Raw genomic sequence first — 18,568 nt, forward strand, 5'->3', positions numbered from 1 at the left:
TGGCCAAGGAGTAACATGCTTTGATACACAGAACGACCCACAGGGAGATGGTCCGTTTGTGCACAGCCCAACCTTTTTTGGCGCCCACGTAGCCGACAAAGAGCTGATCATCCACCTGGAACTGTTGTGTACGCTGCAGATAGAATGCAAGCGCACGTTTTGGGTCCAGAAGGTGGAGCCTGTCTTCTTCTCTGGAAGGATGCGGAGGCGGAAAGAAGGTGGGCAAAGTGATGGTCTGCTTAATATGGATGGGCGTAATGACCTTTGGCAAGAAAGAAGGACGTGTCGTCAGAACCACCTTGTCCGGATGAATAGAAAGGAAAGGAGGTTTAGAAGAAAGAGCCTGGAGCTCACTCACTCTTCTGGCAGAGGTGATAGCAACCAGGGTAGCAGTCATCAAGTTGAGAAGACGCAAAGAACCGTTAAGAAGGGGCTCGAAGGGAGCGCACATCAGAAAAGTCAAGACAAGATTTAAGCCCCACTGAGGCATTATGAAGGGCACGGGTGAAAACCTATGGGTAATGCCTTTAAGGAAACGGTTCACAACCGGGGACTTGAAAAGAGAAGGCTGATCTGGAATCCGTAGAAAAGCGGAGATGGCCGAAAGATGACCTTTAATAGTGCCCAGAGCAGAGTCCTGCTGGGCAAAAGAGAGAAGGAACAGAAGAACCTCAGAAAGAGGGGCAGAAAGGGGATCCACAGCCTTCGCTGTGCACCATGCCACAAACCTGTTCCACCTGCAGGCGTATACCGTTTTGGTGGAGGGACGCGTGGCTGCCAGAATGACATCACACACTTCGGGAGGAAGATCGAAAGGTGTCAACTGTTGCTGCTCAATCTCCACGCATGGAGGTGGAGCTGGACAGGTTCGGACAGAGGACCGTTCCCTGCTTCTGCGACAGGAGATCCTCCCGAAGAGGCAGACGGATCGGGGGATCGATGCTCATACTGAGTAGCTCAGGATACCATACTCTTCGAGCCCAGTCCAGAGCCACAAGAATGACATGGCCTGGTCACGCTTGATCTTCTTCAGCACTCTGGGCAGAAGTGGTATAGGCGGAAAAGATAAAAACAGACAGCAACTCCATTTGCGACGAAAAGCGTCACCGAGCGAGTGCCGCCTTGGAAATTCCAACGCACAGAACTGATGACATTGCACGTTCTCTTCGGTGGCGAATAGAACTTACCAAGGCTCTCCCCATCGCTTAAAGAGACCTTGCACCACATTCGTGATCCATCAAGCACCTGCGGCTGAGTTTGTCCGCCATGGCGTTCACAGATCCTGCTAGCTGTTGAACCACCAAGGTAATGCCTTGAAGTTCCAGCATTGTCCTGAGACGCAAAGCCTCCTGGCATAGGGTCCAAGACCCCACCCCGCCCTGTTTGTTGCAATACCACATGGCTGTGGTGTTGTCCGTGAACACCTGCACTACACTTCCTCGGATAGAAGGAAGGAATGGCTTCAGTGCAAGTCGGATCGCCCGCAGCTCCAGAAGGTTGATATGGATTCGGGAATCCACCAGAGACCAGAGGCCTCTGATCTCCACTTCTCCCTAGTGACCCCCCCATCCCAGGAGGGACGCATCCGTCACCACTGTGTGCTCCGGTTGGGGAAGGGAGAGGGATCTGCCACTGACCCAATCGTGATTCATGAGCCACCCCTGCAACTGCTGTGCAGGGCCCTCCGAGATCTGAACATGGTCGGACAGGTTGCCCTGATGTTGCGACCACTGGAACTTCAGGTCCCACTGTGGAGCCTGCTTATGCCATCTGGCACGCATCACCAGCAGGATGCAGGAGACCATCAGGCCCACAAGCCGTAAGGTAATCCTGACCGAAACCCGGGATAGAGGCTGAAAGATCGGAATCATAGCCTGAATATCTCGGACTTGCTGCTCGGGAGGATAAACCCGAAACAGCATTGAATCCAGAACCGCTCCGATGAAGTGGAGCTTCTGAGAGGGACTCTGGTGTGATTTTGGCACGTTGATGGAGAACCCCAGCAAATACAGGTCGGCCCTAGTGTGGAGGTGAGTGACGACTGCCTGGGGTGAGCCTGCAATTCAACAGCCACTCGTCGAGGTAGGGGAAGACTGACACCCTTGACCTGCGCACATGAGCTGCGACCACAGCCATCACCTTCGTGAATACCCGAGGGGCACTGGTAAGGCCGAAGGGGAGCAGAGCAAACTGAACATGCTCCTGGCCTACCGTGAACTGCAGGTAGCGCAGGTGAGCCGGCAGGACAGGGATGGGAAAATAAGCGTCCTGCAAGTTCAACGCCACCATCCAGTCTCCAGGGTCCAGGGCAGCCAGGACCTGAGCAAGAGTCAGCATCTTGAACTTCTCCCTACAGAGGAAGCAACGGATGTCCCGGAGGTCCAAGATGGGGCGCAGGCCCCCCATGTTCTTTTTGGGGACCAAAAAGTAGTGGGAATAACAACCACTCCCTACTTCCGGACCGGGAACGCATTCAATGGCCCCCTTGGCCAGGAGGGCCGTGACTTCCAGATGGAGAAGAGCCAAATGATCCCCCGACAAGCGGTGGCACCGAGGTAGCATGGCTGGAGGGGAGGACTGAAAGGGAAGGGAGTAACCCTGGCATATTATCTGCAGCACCCATTTGTCCGATGTAGTTTCTCGCCAGTGGCGGAGGTGGTGGTGGACCCTGCCACCCACCGGCGTGGGGTGCTCCCTAAAACTTGGATAGGAAGGCTTAGAGGCGAAAGCAGCGGGGGTAGAGGTGGACAGACGCACACGCAGATTTCAAGACATGCACCTGCGGAAACCACAACCACGGCTGGTTCTGCACAGCCTTGCTAGCGGGGAGCGCCTGGGTGCCCCTGGCCTGGCCACGAAAGGAACGAAACCCAGGAGTGGCAAAGTTCTTTGTAGACCGACCCAAGGACTTTGCCGTGGCAAGTGAGTCCTTAAAGCGCTCCAATGCACTGTCGGCCTGATCGCCAAAGAGGCGGGAGCCATCAAAGGGCATGTCCATGAGAGAGCCCTAGACATCGGGCGAGACCCCAGTGGAACGCAACCAGGCGTGGCGCCGCAACGCCACAGTCATGGAAATTGCCCTGCCCAACGAATCAGCAGTGTCCAAACCAGACCTGATGGCAAACTTAGCAGCATCCTTACCTTCAGCAATCGCTTGGGAAATGACAGCCTGGACCTCCTCAGAACACTGAGGCAAGACCTAAGCCACAGAATCCCACACGGCGTGGGATAAACGGCCCAAACTAAGCTGGCCGAGGAGAACAACCTTTTGCGAACCTGCTCCAGCCGTTTAGAGTCCTTATCTGGCTTAGCCGTGGGAAAGGTACTCTGCCACGTCGAGGCCTGAATGACCAGGCTCTCAGGTGTAGGGTGAGTGGTCAGGAATGCGGGATCACCAGGCGCCGGGCGATGACGCCTGGTGACGTTTTTATCCACGGGTGCCCCCGTGGCCGCCCGCAACCTAGTGCCTAAGAGGACCTCAGTAAGGGCCTTGTTGAATGAGAGCAGTGACTCAGACGATGCAGACGCCGTCTGGAGCACCTCCGTAAGGGAGGCTGAGATTAATAGCTTCCGCAGCCCGACCCAGCACCATGGTGTAGGAAGCACCCCCCCTCCATAGTAGGTGGGTGGGAGGCAAACCCCGGGTCAGAAGAAAGATCAAGTTGACCCTCGTCTTCCAGGTCGTCCACCGAATCTTGCTCGAAGTCACATTGTCGGGGAAGGGGGTCCTCGGACCCGTCCCAGCCATCGTCCGCCTCCGGCGTGGAGCTGGCCGGTCGTGGTAGGAGATGGACGAACGGCGTCGGGAACCGCATCCCAATTTGGGTCCCAGGCTGGAACAAAATGGGAAGCGGGGCAGGGGTGGTATAAGCGTCACCCAGTGCGGCGCCGGGGGCGGATCCGAGGACGGCGCCAGGGCCGGAGCCGGCGGTGCTGTACCTCGTGACGCCGGGGTCAGAGCCAGCGGCATAGGATCCTGTGGCGCCGGCGCCGCAGGACCAGCAGACCTGGACACGGGACCGCTTCTTCGACTTATTTATATGGCGTCTCTTACGGGATTCCGAAGGCGAAGACTTGGAACCCGAGAGGCGACGGCTCCGGTCCTGCAAGCGATCCCGGGATCAGCCCCTAGACCCGGAGTGGCAGTGAGATGAATGCCTGACCTCCAGTAATTTCTGGCGCGGCTTCCGCAAGGCCTTCAGGGCCATGGCAGGATACCCGTAGGGTGGCAGTTTTGCGCTATATAAGTCTCCAATACAATACAATACAATGGCACGACAGTCTCTGCAGTCCCAGGAGTCGTGGTCGGGCTACGGGCAGTAGAGGCACACATCGTGGGGGTCTACCACCAACATGTTACGGCGGCACGACCCACAAGACTTGAAGACGGGCATCCCTACGTTCACCAGGAGAAAAAAAGAGGAGATAAAAGTCTCAAAAGAGTAGTCAAAAAGGTACTGAGGTACGTGCTCAATCCGGATCTGCGGTTTCTGGCGCAAAAAAAGAAAGAACTGATGTCAGCGCGCATGGGTGGCGCCTAAGTACCCTCCGAGACGTCATCTCGGCGCGGACGACGCCAGTGACGGACGCGGAGCCGCAGGACACCACATACCGACGCGCAGGGGTACTACTAAGTAAAAACTTTCCGGATCGAGTCAGACGCCTGGGGATATTCTAAGGTAAGGAATCTATCACGTCAAGTCAAGTCAAGTCAAAACATTTATATAGCGCACTACATACCCAGAGGGTTTCATCGCATCAGCCTACAGACTAGGAAAAGTTGAAGCATGCTTCAACTTCTTATGCTTCGTCCCCGAATGTGCCGATGACTTAGAATCTTGAGGAAGAGCCTGGGGCTCCAGGATCGAGATCTTCTAGGAGTCGTGCATCGCCAGGCGGACTGCTAGCAGCTTTAGGGAGTGCTCCCTCATTGACTGGCAGTCTGAGCATAACTCTGATGTGTGATCGCGCTCAAGACACCACAGGCACACGGGTCTGTAATGGACACGGGGAAATGACAGGCACCACATGGTTTAAACCCGGTCTTCCTCTTGTGTGGAACACATTTGGTTTCCATGGGTTGTTCAGGGGCGTACTCCATTGGGTTTTGCTAGGCTCTGCGCACACCTTTAATATAGAAGGTGGGTTGCAATGACTTGATGAGTTGCTATGTCTGATAAATGCTTTTAATGTATACTGTATAATGCATATTCCAGAAGCTTGTTTTGTTTAATAAAAAGAAGTTTAATTATTTTTTTTTTAAACATGTCTTCCTCAGAGACGTCCTTGACGCACCAGCAGGAACAATTCCTCAAAAAAAAACATGACAAACAATTGAAAAAATTCTGTCAAAAACTGACAGTGGGGTGGCTCTTTCTTCAGGACAGCACTGACTGGTGCAGAAAGAAAATAACTAATATCAGCGTGCCAAGGTGACACCTATATAGGTGAGGCGGATGTCCCTTCCGGCAGGGACGACGCTGTGCATAGCCGATCAAAGTCACCTACTGACATTCAGGGGTACTGTTCATCTCCGGGATCAAGTCTGACGCCTGACAAAATTCAAATGTAAGGAATCTGCGGCTAGGTGCCTATTGGATATTATGCAACTGTTTCAGAAGCATGAAGCTATTGGAATGGAAAATATTTGACCCATGTATGCTGTGAGAATGATTATTCAATGATGAAGAAAATATGAAGACAATGGCCTTTCTGAATATATTTGTTTCTTTATTGGTCATATTAAATATATTATCTATCTGATAGTTACAATTTAGTAATACATTTGCATGGCAGTTTAGATTTAAGCTTGAGATACCTCAAACTACAATACAAGAATAATAAAAAGCAACAGATTTTTCGTACAGTTACCACATGGGCATATTATTCTGGAATGTATAATAATCCATATAAAATCTACATAACAAAAATATGATTTCCAGTACAAATTCCAGCGACATTCCTTTTAACATGTCTCAACTACAAAAATATATTTCCTAAAAAAATCATGCTTTGTTTAGCAAATTTTTAAGAATGCCTACTGTACTAATAGTACTATCTGTAAAATAGGCATTGCCAACTACATTACTTTAGCATTTTTAAATTTCACTAACCGTTCATTTCTATCTAAAGATATAAAACAATGGCATTCGAGACATTTGTTAAAGGCAGTCTTGCGTTGCTCTATTCAATAACAAAAAAGCAACACAATAAAACCATCTCTTTTTGCCTTGCTAGGACATTCATATTTGAAAACAAATGCATAATTTTTACTACAATGATTATTTAACCTTATGCTGAAAGTAGAATACATTCTAACAAACATGTCCCAGGACATCTTAAATCCAAATAAATATAATTTAAAAAGGATAGTATGTTTCTGAAAATGGTGAAGTGATGCAATTTCCTCAGTTCACAAAGCATTCAATCTCCCTCCCCCACAGCAATGATATGAACTTAGTGCACTAACACCGGAATGTATTAAATAGCAATATAACCAAAAACACTGAAGATGCCGTCATGGTTGCACCAGGGGCTAAACAGACACCTAGAGCCATAACATATCTTTTATAATTTTGATTTGATTCCTTTTATTTTAATGCCATTATAAAAAACGACTATTTATGTTTGAGAAGATTTACAGTGCACCATGTTCAACCAATGGCATCTCAGCATTTGGCATGCACAGAACTAAAACCATGAATCCCACTTTCATATTTGAGAGACGGGCAATATTAAGAGAATTAAATTGGAAAAATGTTTTGCACAAATGAAAATACACCTAATGCGGAAGGACGTGCAACTTTCATCATCTTTCATAAAAGTTAATATCTAACATAAAGTGACGGAATGCATAAAAATATTTGTTGTTCTATAGACATTTGTTTAAAAATAATTATTTAAAATGTTCCATTAAAGTGAGGGTGCTCACATATCATAAAGGCTTTAATAAATGCATAACCCTTATTGGCCAACTGGAGAGTTTGAAGAGGGTCAATGACTATATCTGGGAAAAAAACGGAAAACCAGTGAAAAGGTTCAAGGAGCTTAATTTTGATAGACAATAAAATGTTTAAAAAAAATATGTATAGGGCACTTTATCCTTTACAGAATGTAAATATATATATATACATATATATATATATACTTCTATATGCATTTATAAAATCATCTACATATATTGCATGCTATACAGATTCATTGCCATGAACATTTTTAAGTTGCCCTGTCAACTTTTTTTTAATCTTTTTTAAGTTACAGGGATCGAAAGGCACACATTTCATTATGTTTCAAAGCCATTCTAATGGATTTGAACAGAAATTTCAAACAAAAACTTTAGAATGCAACCGTATAAAAGGATACATTTGCTCAGTTTGAGCCAAATAGTAAAACATTTATAATAAATGCACTTTTTTCTCCTCTCCTTAACGATGTATGTGCTTGTTCAGAAAGGGCAACAACATTATGTCTGATGTACAGTAAATTAGTACTGTTCGTAAAACACCAAAACTGAAATGTAGACCAAGGAAAAATGGGTACCAATAGTATATAAAAAAAACTAAAAGGTACCAAAAAAAAAGAGGGCAACTATTCCCTAAGAATGTAATTTCCTTTGAATACTACCATCGGTAAGTACATTCCTCAAATTTTGTCAAAAATTGTAAGAACTATGGTATTCTTTACCATTACATGCAACCAGTTTTTAAATACTGAACTTAGACATTATACCTGCTTACAAATCACATTCGCTATTCTATAGGATCCAATTTAACTGCTACTCATTCTGCTATACAAAAAAGTATCCTCCCCCAAAAATGAAGTGTTCTCCCTTACTATCCTGCGCTAAAATAACCTTCAAACAGGTTTTCATATTTCTCTTATCATTCGTAATAAGTATTTACTATCTAATTTTTGTATCGCCTATTCTTGTTTTACCATTTATTCAGAGTTCTATTAAAATACGTCTTACCAGTAGGTAACCGACCAAGCAGCTCAGGCCAAACTATGTAACATGTTTTTAAAAGAGTTCTTACAGTAATGCTCAACAGTACGGTCTAGGATTACTCTTCTCTAACATGAAGAGTAAAAATTAATCTGCTAACAGTTGGCAACTAAGATTATTTCCAGTTACCACTTTAAGAGTACTAACAAATATGACCAGAGAAAGTTGGTAGGAGTTATTATTTTATAACAAAGTACTGAATAATAAAAGCAAAGAGAACAGCCAACGTGGCAAATCCCATAAGTAGCAGAAAAGCAAACTGTTCATCGCTTAGGCATATCTTCTTGCGTTTCGTAGGTTCTGTTGTGATTTCAGCACACTCTTGCTTTTGAGATGTGAACACTGTGCTTGGACTGTAAGGGCCATACAACTCTTGTAATCCGGTAGAACCTTGATATTGTCGACATGCACAAACTCTAAATCTATTTTCAGAATTTGCTGGATAGTTTGTGAAACAAAATGAGTTTTCTGGTCCTTTATATACCTAAAACAACAAAGGAAAAATATGAGTCTAGTAGACACTACAAAATGAGTCAACTCCTCTGGGCACTTCAAAAATATAAAACACTTAAAAACAAGACAATTTGTGGTATTATTTGTGTATCAAGACTTAATGATGTAAGGTATTTCATCTGTATAGATAAAAAGCTTGCCATGTATAATTGTCTACATACACACAAAACAGGGGCTGCAGATAATGTACACGAGCACAGTGTGATCTCATTCTTGTGCTCCATCAGAATTCCACAAAGACAGAATGTACAATATTACATGATAAACTAACCCTCTGCATACCACCTATCGATGGTGAAGATGTGATCGGTTATAAAAGGTTCTGTTGTGTATACTGAAAACCTATGGGTGGGCTACAACCAGAAGCTTCACAAAGCTACTGATTGGTGGCAAAACTAAAAATAAGCATTGGCATAGCCAATAGGTATTGCCTTTGGGGCCTCATAAGTGTATAGGTAGATCTATTGTTGTTGCCAATGTGTTTAAGCTGTGCTGTAGAGAAGTGTGGCTGCTGTGCAGCATGCAAAAAAGTTAATTAAAAAGTGCCACTTGAGTGATCCTGTGCTGGCTTTGAGTGATGCTGTGCTGCGCCCTGAGTGATGCTGTGCTGCGCCCTGAGTGATGCTGTGCTGGCCCGAGTGATGCTGTGGTAGCGCCGACTGATACTGTGGTGGTGCTGACTGATGCTGTGCTGGCGCTGACTGATGCTGTGGTGGCGCGAGAAATGCTGTGGTGGCCCGAGTGATGCTGTGGTTGCCCGAGTGATGCTGTGGTGGCCCGAGTGATGCTGTGGTGGCCCAAGTGATGCTGTGGTGGCCCGAGCGATGCTGTGGTGGCCCGAGCGATGCTGTGGTGGCCCGAGTGATGCTGTGATGGCCCGAGTGATGCTGTGGTGATCCCGAGTGATGCTATGGTAGCCCCGAGTGATGATATGGTGGCCCGAGTGATGCTGTGTTGGCCCGAGTGATGCTGCGGTGACGCGAGTGATGCTGTGGTGGCGCTGAGTGATGCTGTGGGGGCGTTGAGTGATGATGTGGTGGCGCTGAGTGATGATGTGGTGGCGCTGAGTGATGCTGTGGTGGAGCGGAGTGATGCTGTGGTGGAGCGGAGTGATGCTGTGGTGGAGCGGAGTGATGCTGCTGTTGCACTGAGTGATGCTGTGGAGCTGCAGAGTGATGCTGTGGTGGTGCAGAGTTATGCTGCTGTGACACTGTGTCTTTGCTAGTTACAGTTGGTAGAAAAGGGATAGAAGGGGGTAGAGGGGTAATAAGAGTAGAAGAGGGGTAGAGAGTTAGAAGTGGGGTATAAAAAGGGTAGAGGGATAGAAGAGAAGAGGGGTACAAAAGGGGTAGAGGGGTACAAGAGGGGTAAAGGGGCACAAGTGATTTTGTACACTACAAATTGTTCAACAAGACAGAGCCAAAGCTGTCTGTAGGTGAAACCTAAACAGAGTTTCAAAATAAATGCTTCTCTAACACAAAAAGAATAATACTATGCCAACCCGTAAATAAAGGAACTCATCAGATGTCAACTTCTATACAGTGAGATGAGAAAAATATTACTATAGACATGCCAAAGCATAATAATAATGACAGAGTTTACACTGATTGTTAGGTGAAACCTCAAAAGGCCAGATCTTCTCCTTTCATGCAGAGGGAAGGCCCACCGCTTGCAAACTACAGGCTCTACCTCTGCCCTGAAGTCGATGTATTAACAAATGGCTCGCTATAAAAAAACGAGCATTGGCAAAACCATGAGATCTGGCTTGTTACAGGACGGTGCATCTGCATTCATTAGTGAATTGATATGTATGCATATGAGGATGGGTCAGTGTATGATTGTGAGAACGAATCAACTGTTATTTTAGGATGAATAGTTGAATAGGTGAGTGCAGGTATGGATGGGTGAGTGAATGGGTGTGTGCAAGAGTTTATGCAGATGAACACAAATCTTAAACAAAGAAGGCTCAGACAGCAGTGGTAACAGTGTTTTGAAAATCCCAAGATCTACCGGTATTATTCTAGTGCAAGCATTACACCAGCTCTGAGCACTAAGGCAAGAATGCCATAATAATAAGAAAAATGCCACTATTATGCCTGTGAAAGCACCGCACCAACATGTGTACTACTGTTACTGTGTCAAGAGTGCTACAACTGGTCAAAAATGAGCAATATTATTCGAGTGTAACCAGTATGAAGTGGCAAGCACCACTGTGGCAAAAGCACCCAAAATCTGTGAAAAATGAACAACATTATGTTTCTGGATAGGACACAGACAGCAATAGTTATATATTTTATAAAATGGCAAGTTTGATCATGTACGCTCTTATCAGCATGTTGAGGCCAATGAGTTATTCTTACATGTGAGAGAAGTTTTTATAAGTCACACCGTTTCTTTCACAAAAAATATTTAACATATTTCTTTTTTTCCCCATTCAAATGAAATGTATTTGTGAGAATAGACAAACTAGTTTCGTTTTAAAGCAAACTGCCACAAAAGTAAAAAATGAACTAATATCAGTACTGCTCACTGGTCAGTCCCCTTCCCCTGGTCACCTTAACTGCAGCAGGATGTGTCCTTGGTTTAGAGCCACGGCACACATTGGAACCATCGAGCAATTGTCTCAATTCTTTAGAAATAAAACCCATCACAAAAATCTTCAAAATACTGCTTTGCACTGTTCTGCAGGGAGTACACTGTGCTGTCCGTATCAGGTTGTGTGCCTATGATGTTAATCTCCCAAGCTTCATATAGTTTACTTTGATGCAATTCTGCATTTTTGAAGGAGCTGTTTTATCTTAGGATCTTTCTCGCCTAGAGATTCATACAGAATTTTGTTAACGGTTACTCCTATTAAGATGGCAAGACCATCCACATTACCATATAAACCACGTCCTGCGTATCCAGATGCACCCATGGTATGACATTTGCCAGATCGCCCAACTTCGTAGTATGAGAAGACATTGCGCGTCCCTCAGGCCACCCTCTTCAGTCACCATCTCTGGCAGCGTGAGATGGTGGGAGAGGGAAATCGCAGGCTCTACTACCACCGGAAACGGGAGGCCCTCTGCGGGGACTCATGTCATAATAATCATCGTAGTCGTCGTAATCTCTTCTTGAAGAATACATGGGGCGCCTGCTTCCACGAGGTGGAACTCAACAGCGCCGAGACCAACCGCAAGCGCCCAGCGGCCGAAAAGAATGAAGAACAGGTACTAAAGAGATCCAGCGGAATGGGTGAAAAAATTAGACGCGTGCATCCTCCTCCAGAGCAAGAATGCTGGGGCCGTGATAGGAAAAGGCGGCAAGAATATCACGGCACTGCGGCAGATTTCAAGGCCAACATTTCCGTGGCTGGGTACCAGGGCCCCGACCGCATACTAAGCATCAATGCCGCCAAAGAGGCCATTGGAGACATTTTAAAGAAAATCATCCCCACGTTTACCTTCAATACATAGCCCCAGGGCTACAAACGAAGCAACCTCGACTGTGAACTGAGGTTGCTGATTCACCAGAGCTTGGTGGGCGGCATTATTGGAGTCAATGGGGCAAAAATAAAGGAGCTCAGAGAAAGAATTCAGACCACCTTCACGGTTTTGCGAGAGTGCTGCCCTCACTCAACCGATGGAGTTGTTTTACTTGGTGGAAAACGCGAGCGAGTCATTGAGGGGGTCAAAGTCATCCTCGACCTCATATCTGAGACCCCAATCAAAGGTCATTTGCAGCCCTACGAGCCAGACTACTATGACGACTCTTACGATTATGGGGGGTTCGCAATGATGTATGACGACTATGAATAACGCCCAATGAGCTACCCAGTGCAACGGAGGGGCGAATATGATCGCATGCCACCAAGCTTAAGATATGCCTTTAATGTAAAATTAGAGGTGCTCATACTGCCTTTCCACGTTTTTACACTGCGCAGAGTACAAAAAAGAACCACAAGGTGGTGCAACAAGATCATAAATGGAGTGTCTGCGCGCAGCAAATGCGCCTAGCATGATCGCAAACACACACACCCAAAATAAAAACATGAGTGGTGATGCGAGTCACCGCAAGTGCTTCCTTGCCGGCCACCAGTTTCCTTGCCGGCCCACAAGAGCGCGCGCGCTCTTATGGGCGTTCTAGCAAGCTGGTCACCAGGAAAGTAGCACTTTTAAAAGCAGCACTTTTAAAAGCAGCTACTAAATGTCTCGGCCAGACCAGTGCATGAGCTGGATCAGGCGGAGACCTAACAAGGACAACAATTTAAATGTTCATCAATTGGGTGACATTAGGTGACTTTTGTACAGCCACAGAGTAAATTCCAAAGATGGATGGCTAGAGTGAAACAAGCTCTGCTACCAGGACACTCATTAAAAGAGAGGGCCCCTTCAATGAAGATGGCAGGATAATGTTGAAAAGGAATGGCTACTTATCCTAGGTCACCTTTAAGGGTACATTCCCGAAGATCATAAAAACTTGATTAGCTTTATCTCTGGGTAGGATCATTTTCTATGAAGCAAAATACATTGTTTGAAAAATATTAAATGTGCCCACTTCTAAAGCATTTACTTTTTGCAGCAACATTTGAATAACTATTTGTACAAGTAACAAGGTTCAGTCATCTTTTTCTGCTCTAAATTAAAGCTAAGGTTCTTAATCACTAACACCACATATTACTTGCCAGTAACCTACCGTCTGCAGTTTGTTGTGATGTAGATAACATGCTATGCACTATCCTGCCGTCTGAGTTGGAATATTTCATAATGTTTACATGAAAAAGAAAGAGTTACTCACCTGTAGCAATCTGTCTGCAGCTTCTAGTGCTACAGAATCACATCCTTTGCACATTCCCGTGTTGGGCTAGGAACATTACAACTCCGAAGAAGAGGGTTGAGTTTCATGGTACCATGGTAAAGTTTTCCATTTGTGGCAGGTGTAGCTGTAGATCATGTGCATTATATAGACTTTATACTGACTGAAAATGTGGTGACTTCAGAGAAAGTGTGGTAGACATTTGGAATAATGTTTTATGTACAGTTTTATTATCAAATGGCTCTTGCTGGGCATGAATATTGATACTGTTGTGTTCAGTGAATGTGTTACTAGAACTTCAGGTGGTGGCCTTACTGATATCCGCTAAGGGGATACAGCCAAGGAATGCCATAGTGGCACTCTTTTTACGAATTAAATTCCTTCTTGGTATGAAATATATTGTAATATATAATGAAATATAATGTATGTTTTGTTATAGCTTGACTAAATACATCTGAAGATTTATCTCACTAGCTTGGACTCTCAGATTGCCTAGTGGTAGCTCTGCAAAGGCAACAAAAAGAAGCTTTGTTCTCCTAATGGAATGAGTAAGGTCAATTAAGCAAATAATGGGCAATCTAACATTTAATGTTTGGAATGCTTTACCCCACATGTGAGAAAAAAAGATGTTAATTCCATTGACAGGTGTGAGAAAGTGCCATCTTTCTTGCATGGTATGTCCCCACTTTTTGCTGAATTGCTAATGTACTTTGACTGAGTGTGCTCTGGGCTCCTGCCAATCAGGTGCCCAGGTGCTGTGTTCCTTCCCTAAAACTGTATTCAAACCTAAACCTAATTGGCATCTCTAGCCACATATCAGCCCCTGGTAAATGGTACCCTAGGTACCCAGGGCACTGAGACCAGAGAAGGCTCCTAAGGGCTGCAGCACTTATTGTGCCACCCTTAGGGGTGCTGTACCCTAACACACACACACTGCCTTTGCAGGCTGAGTCTCCTGGTGAAGAACAAAACAAAAAGTCTACATGGCACACATCCCTGAGTGACATGCCCACAACACACTGCCCTGGAATGCCTCAGTCACCCCTCTAGCTGGGTGTCCTATGCCAGTGGTGTGGGTACAGGTGCATGAGCCCTGTATCCCTACAGTACCCAGGTCCATTCCTGGGCACTGTAAGTGCAGTGCGGCCAATAAGAATATATGCTGATGGGAGGTCGTCATCACAAACTCCACAGTACTGTGATGGCTACACTGAAGACTGAAAAGTTTGGTATCAAACTTCTCAGCACATTAAACCCACACTGATGCCAGTGTGGTATTTAATTTACAATGCACGACAGAGGGCAACTTAGAGTTGCCCCCTGAAACCAACTCACATCCCGTGTCCTGACTCAGAGGCTGCCACCCAGCAGACATGTTGCTGGACCCCTGGGTAAAAAGCCATCTGCTCTTGTGGGCCTGCAACAATGCACATCCTGGGGCGAGGTGCTAGGCCTCCGCCCCCAGGATGGGCAGGGAGCTTCAAAGGCATGCTACCTTTGTGAGCTTCTCCAGGCCACTTGCTGTACTCAGCAACTAGCCCCCACCGGTTTTGAACCCCACTCTGGTGAGAAGACAGGCACGAACACCTAAGTGAGGAAAGGGGGCGTGTCAGCCTCTGCCAACCCCACCCCTCAGGTGGGGGAGGCGAGGTGAAGCACAACTCCAGGCTCACACCATCTTGAGGATAGGGAGCCATACCCAATCAGAGACAGGCTATTGCCCCCTCCCATTGGAGAGTGGCAGGATAGGGGGTGAACTCACCCCAGGGAAGGGACCCATTGGTACCTGACCTTCTCCTACCTGTAACATCCCTAAATTTAGTATTTAGGGGAACCCTGAACCTTCCTTCCTCACATCCCGATTCCGAAACAAGAAGAAGAACAAGAAAGGAGACCTGCTGTGCAGCTGCTAACAAGAGGATGACACCGACTGACTTAGCTTCAGCCCTACAGGCCTGTCGACCCTCGAATCTGCTCCTGCTAAATCCCAGTGTCTCCTGTGGTCAGCAACCTCGAAAATCCCGGAGGATTGACTGCCTAGTTCAACTAAAAGACTGGGACTCCCACGAGCAGTGCTTCTGCTAAAAGATCAACAACCTCTGCTGCCAGCCAGGAACCCCGAATCCAGCACACTCTGCACCCGCCGAGCCCGGACGGTGCCTGAGTGAACAAAGACCACAAGGACAGCCCTCCGGCGATTGTGACCACGAATCCAGCACCCAAGGACCCTCCTCGACACTCCCGACGATGCCTGCAGCCTCACAACCAGGGACCCCTCCAACCGCGACCAGCTGAGGGTAAGATTTCCCGACACCAAAAGACACCTCTGCACCCGGTGCCCCACGGCCCCCTGTGCCCGACTCCTGGGTGGCTACCTAACCTACAGCTTCCCAACTTACCTCTCGAAGTGGTGGTCGCACCTGAAGAAGCTCCGTCCCCGAGCTTGCCGCCTTTGTTCGTCTTGCAGCTTTCCCATTGAAATATATTGGGCGTCCGACGGCTCAAAAGCACCCTGCACCCAGCTGCCCGAGTGCCACTGGAAGTACAGCATCTGTCCTACTCTAATTCCCCATTTGCCCTGTGTAAGTGACCAGGAGCTCAGCTCCCACAGCCGCATGGCCTATCTGCTAGCAGCCACCAAACAAAGGCCTGCTGCCCGCCATAGGCTAACATTGGGCCTACTTTCTCTGCACCCAGCTACCCCTGTGCCACTGAGGGTGTAACAACTGTACCTACTTGACCCTGGAAGACCCCTGAGCCTTACCCCAGAAGCTTAACTCTGCCAGTCGAGTACGTACCTGAAAGCCGATAACTCACATTTTATCCATAGGGTAACATTGACTGGTTTCACTTAGAAATTCTTCCTAGTGTCAAGTTTTTAAACTGAAATATTCCTAAAAATCATCCGATCAACGAAAACGAAATCACTTAACTGTTACCAGGAGAAATCCCAGTGCTGGATCTTTGTGCCGAACACTGACCCTCGAAAGTAATTACAACTGTGATTTTCCGATAACTTGATTTTCCTCCATAGGATCACATTGGCTGGTTTTGCCAGAAATTCTTCTGTGTCGATTTTTGAAACATACAAATATTCCTTAAAAATTGCCTGAGTAACAAAAACGATTTCTTTCAACTGTTTACAGGAGATGCACCAGGGCTGAATCCACGATCCAGCCCTGAGTGAGAAATACATACGTAAAGTAACTATTATTGCATTTTACTTAAAATACCCATTGAGCTCAATGTTATAATTGTGTTTCACTTGTGTTGCATATTGCAACAACTGTATCTATTGCATTTAAAAGTCTATTGCTGTTTGAATTCTCAACATCTCATTCTGAGAAAGTATTTTTATACCTACTTGTGGTCCTAAAATAAAGTAAGAATATATTTTTATATACCAAACTATTGGCCAAGAGTTCAGTTCTTGAGTGTGTGAGACCATTTTATGATGGAGTGTGTACAACAAATGCTTTACACTGTCCTCTGCTACTGCCTTACTGCTCGACCAACCTACCACTTTAAAGAGTACGGTTATATCTAACTATAACCTCTGCAAACCTCTGGGGACTGTGGACTCTGTGCACACTGTACCTTACTTTGGTGCAGTATATACAGAGCCACTTTCTTACAACATGTTCACATGAAAAAGTGATACAACCTCGGACATAAAATGAGGGGGTTTCGAAGCACAACTGTCTTTTTGAATCTATAAAAATGGCTACTCAATGATGGAGCTTGAAGATCACCGACTCTTAAGAGTACTAATGGCCATAAGGAAAACTAGTTGGCAATGTATTGGACAGAAGGGCAATAGATCCAAGGGTGATCCCACATGTCTAGTGAGAGCAATGCTAAGATCCCAAGCAGTAGCAGGTGGCAGTTTAGGTGGGATTATTCTTTTATGGCCCTCCATATATGCAGGAATTTCAAAACCGACAGATGTTACCTGATTTGCAGGTCTGCAGTGTAGGCAGGTAGCATCTTTCTAACATGCCACATTTTGCCTAGTGTCATTGCGTTTTGACTAGTCTGACTGGGATCCTGCTAATCAAGACCACAGTCATTGTACTTCCACTCTAAATTTGACTTGGTAAGAACTTTTTGTACCTCCACAATTGGCTACTGGTGTACCCATATAAGTCTTTAGGCTCATTTCAGTTTCACTTTCTACATGCTCAGGGGGCTCTCTCAGCCCCCTGAGCACGTAGAAAGACGGGAGAGGTATTGCTGGAAAGGGGAGAATCTCCCTTTTCCAATGGTACACCTCCCAAGTGGATCCCTGCTTGGGGATCGCCCCAGGAAGGTGATCCACAAGCAGGGATCCACCCACTAGACACTGGGGAGGGGGGTGAAGCCCCTTGGGCAAGGGCCTTTGCTCCCCCATATTAAATGTGGCACTATTGAATCTTTTGCCCCCCTGGGGGGAAGTAGCTCCCAATCTGCCCCCCCCAGGGGGGGGGCAAAGGCCCACTAGACACAGAGATTTTTTTTACATATAACAATATGGGTGGAGGATGCCCAAAACGCACCCCATTGCTCCCACCCACCACCATTACAGCCTTTCTGTCCCCTGGGGAGCAGATGGGGGCAGTAGCCAACTAAGCGCCAGGGATTTTTTGGGGGGCATTTGTTTTTAGGGTGGGGGCTGCCAGAAACAGGCACGCCAATGCCCCCAACCCCCGCCACCATTACAGCCTTTCTGCCCCCCCCCACTAAACGCGGGGGATTATTTTGGGAGGATTTGTTTTTAGGGTGGGGGCTGCCCGAAATGGGCATGCCAATGCCCCCACCCCACCACGATTACAGCATTTCTGCCCCCCTTGGGGGCAGGTGGGAGCAATAGTCCCCAATATGCCCCCCCGGGGGGCAGAAAGCACACTTGACAGCAGGGATTTTTTTTATTCATGTAGAGGTGGGCACTGCCCAAAATGGGCATGACAATACCCCCACCACCCCCCAGGGAGATTGCAGTCTTTCTGCCTCCCCGGGGGGAAGATGGGGGCAAACCCTCCACCTCCCCCCCATCCCACTCCAGGCCAGCAGAAAGCCCACTAGGCACAGACATTTTTTTTTAGCAATGTGCCTACCTGTGGATTTTGGCCCTAGCACAGCTGCACATACGGAAACCTAGAAAACCTGTACATTTTTGAAAACTAGCCACCAAGGATGGAGTGACTCTCACCAGGTTTTGTTACCCAGAATCACTTGGAAACCTCAAACTTTAAAAAAAAAAAAAAACATTTTCCTCAC

General features: G+C 46.7%; 1 protein-coding gene and 1 pseudogene across 1 annotated transcript in view; one reads left to right on the forward strand and one right to left on the reverse strand.

The window, feature by feature from the left end:
• Window positions 1–7,143: 7,143 nt before the first annotated feature.
• Window positions 7,144–18,568, reverse strand: part of LOC147718758 (fibronectin type-III domain-containing protein 3a-like) — a 417,154-nt gene continuing 405,729 nt past the window's right edge. The window contains exon 27 of the mRNA XM_086918744.1: window positions 7,144–8,486. Coding sequence (XP_086774870.1) covers window positions 8,181–8,486 — 306 coding nt within the window. The 3' untranslated portion in view covers window positions 7,144–8,180. The remainder of the gene's footprint in view (window positions 8,487–18,568) is intronic.
• Window positions 11,530–12,513, forward strand: LOC147718759 (heterogeneous nuclear ribonucleoprotein K pseudogene; annotated as a pseudogene).

This window comes from Lissotriton vulgaris, chromosome 4_1 (genome assembly GCF_964263255.1).
Source record: "Lissotriton vulgaris chromosome 4_1, aLisVul1.2, whole genome shotgun sequence".
Lineage (NCBI taxonomy): Eukaryota > Metazoa > Chordata > Amphibia > Caudata > Salamandridae > Lissotriton > Lissotriton vulgaris.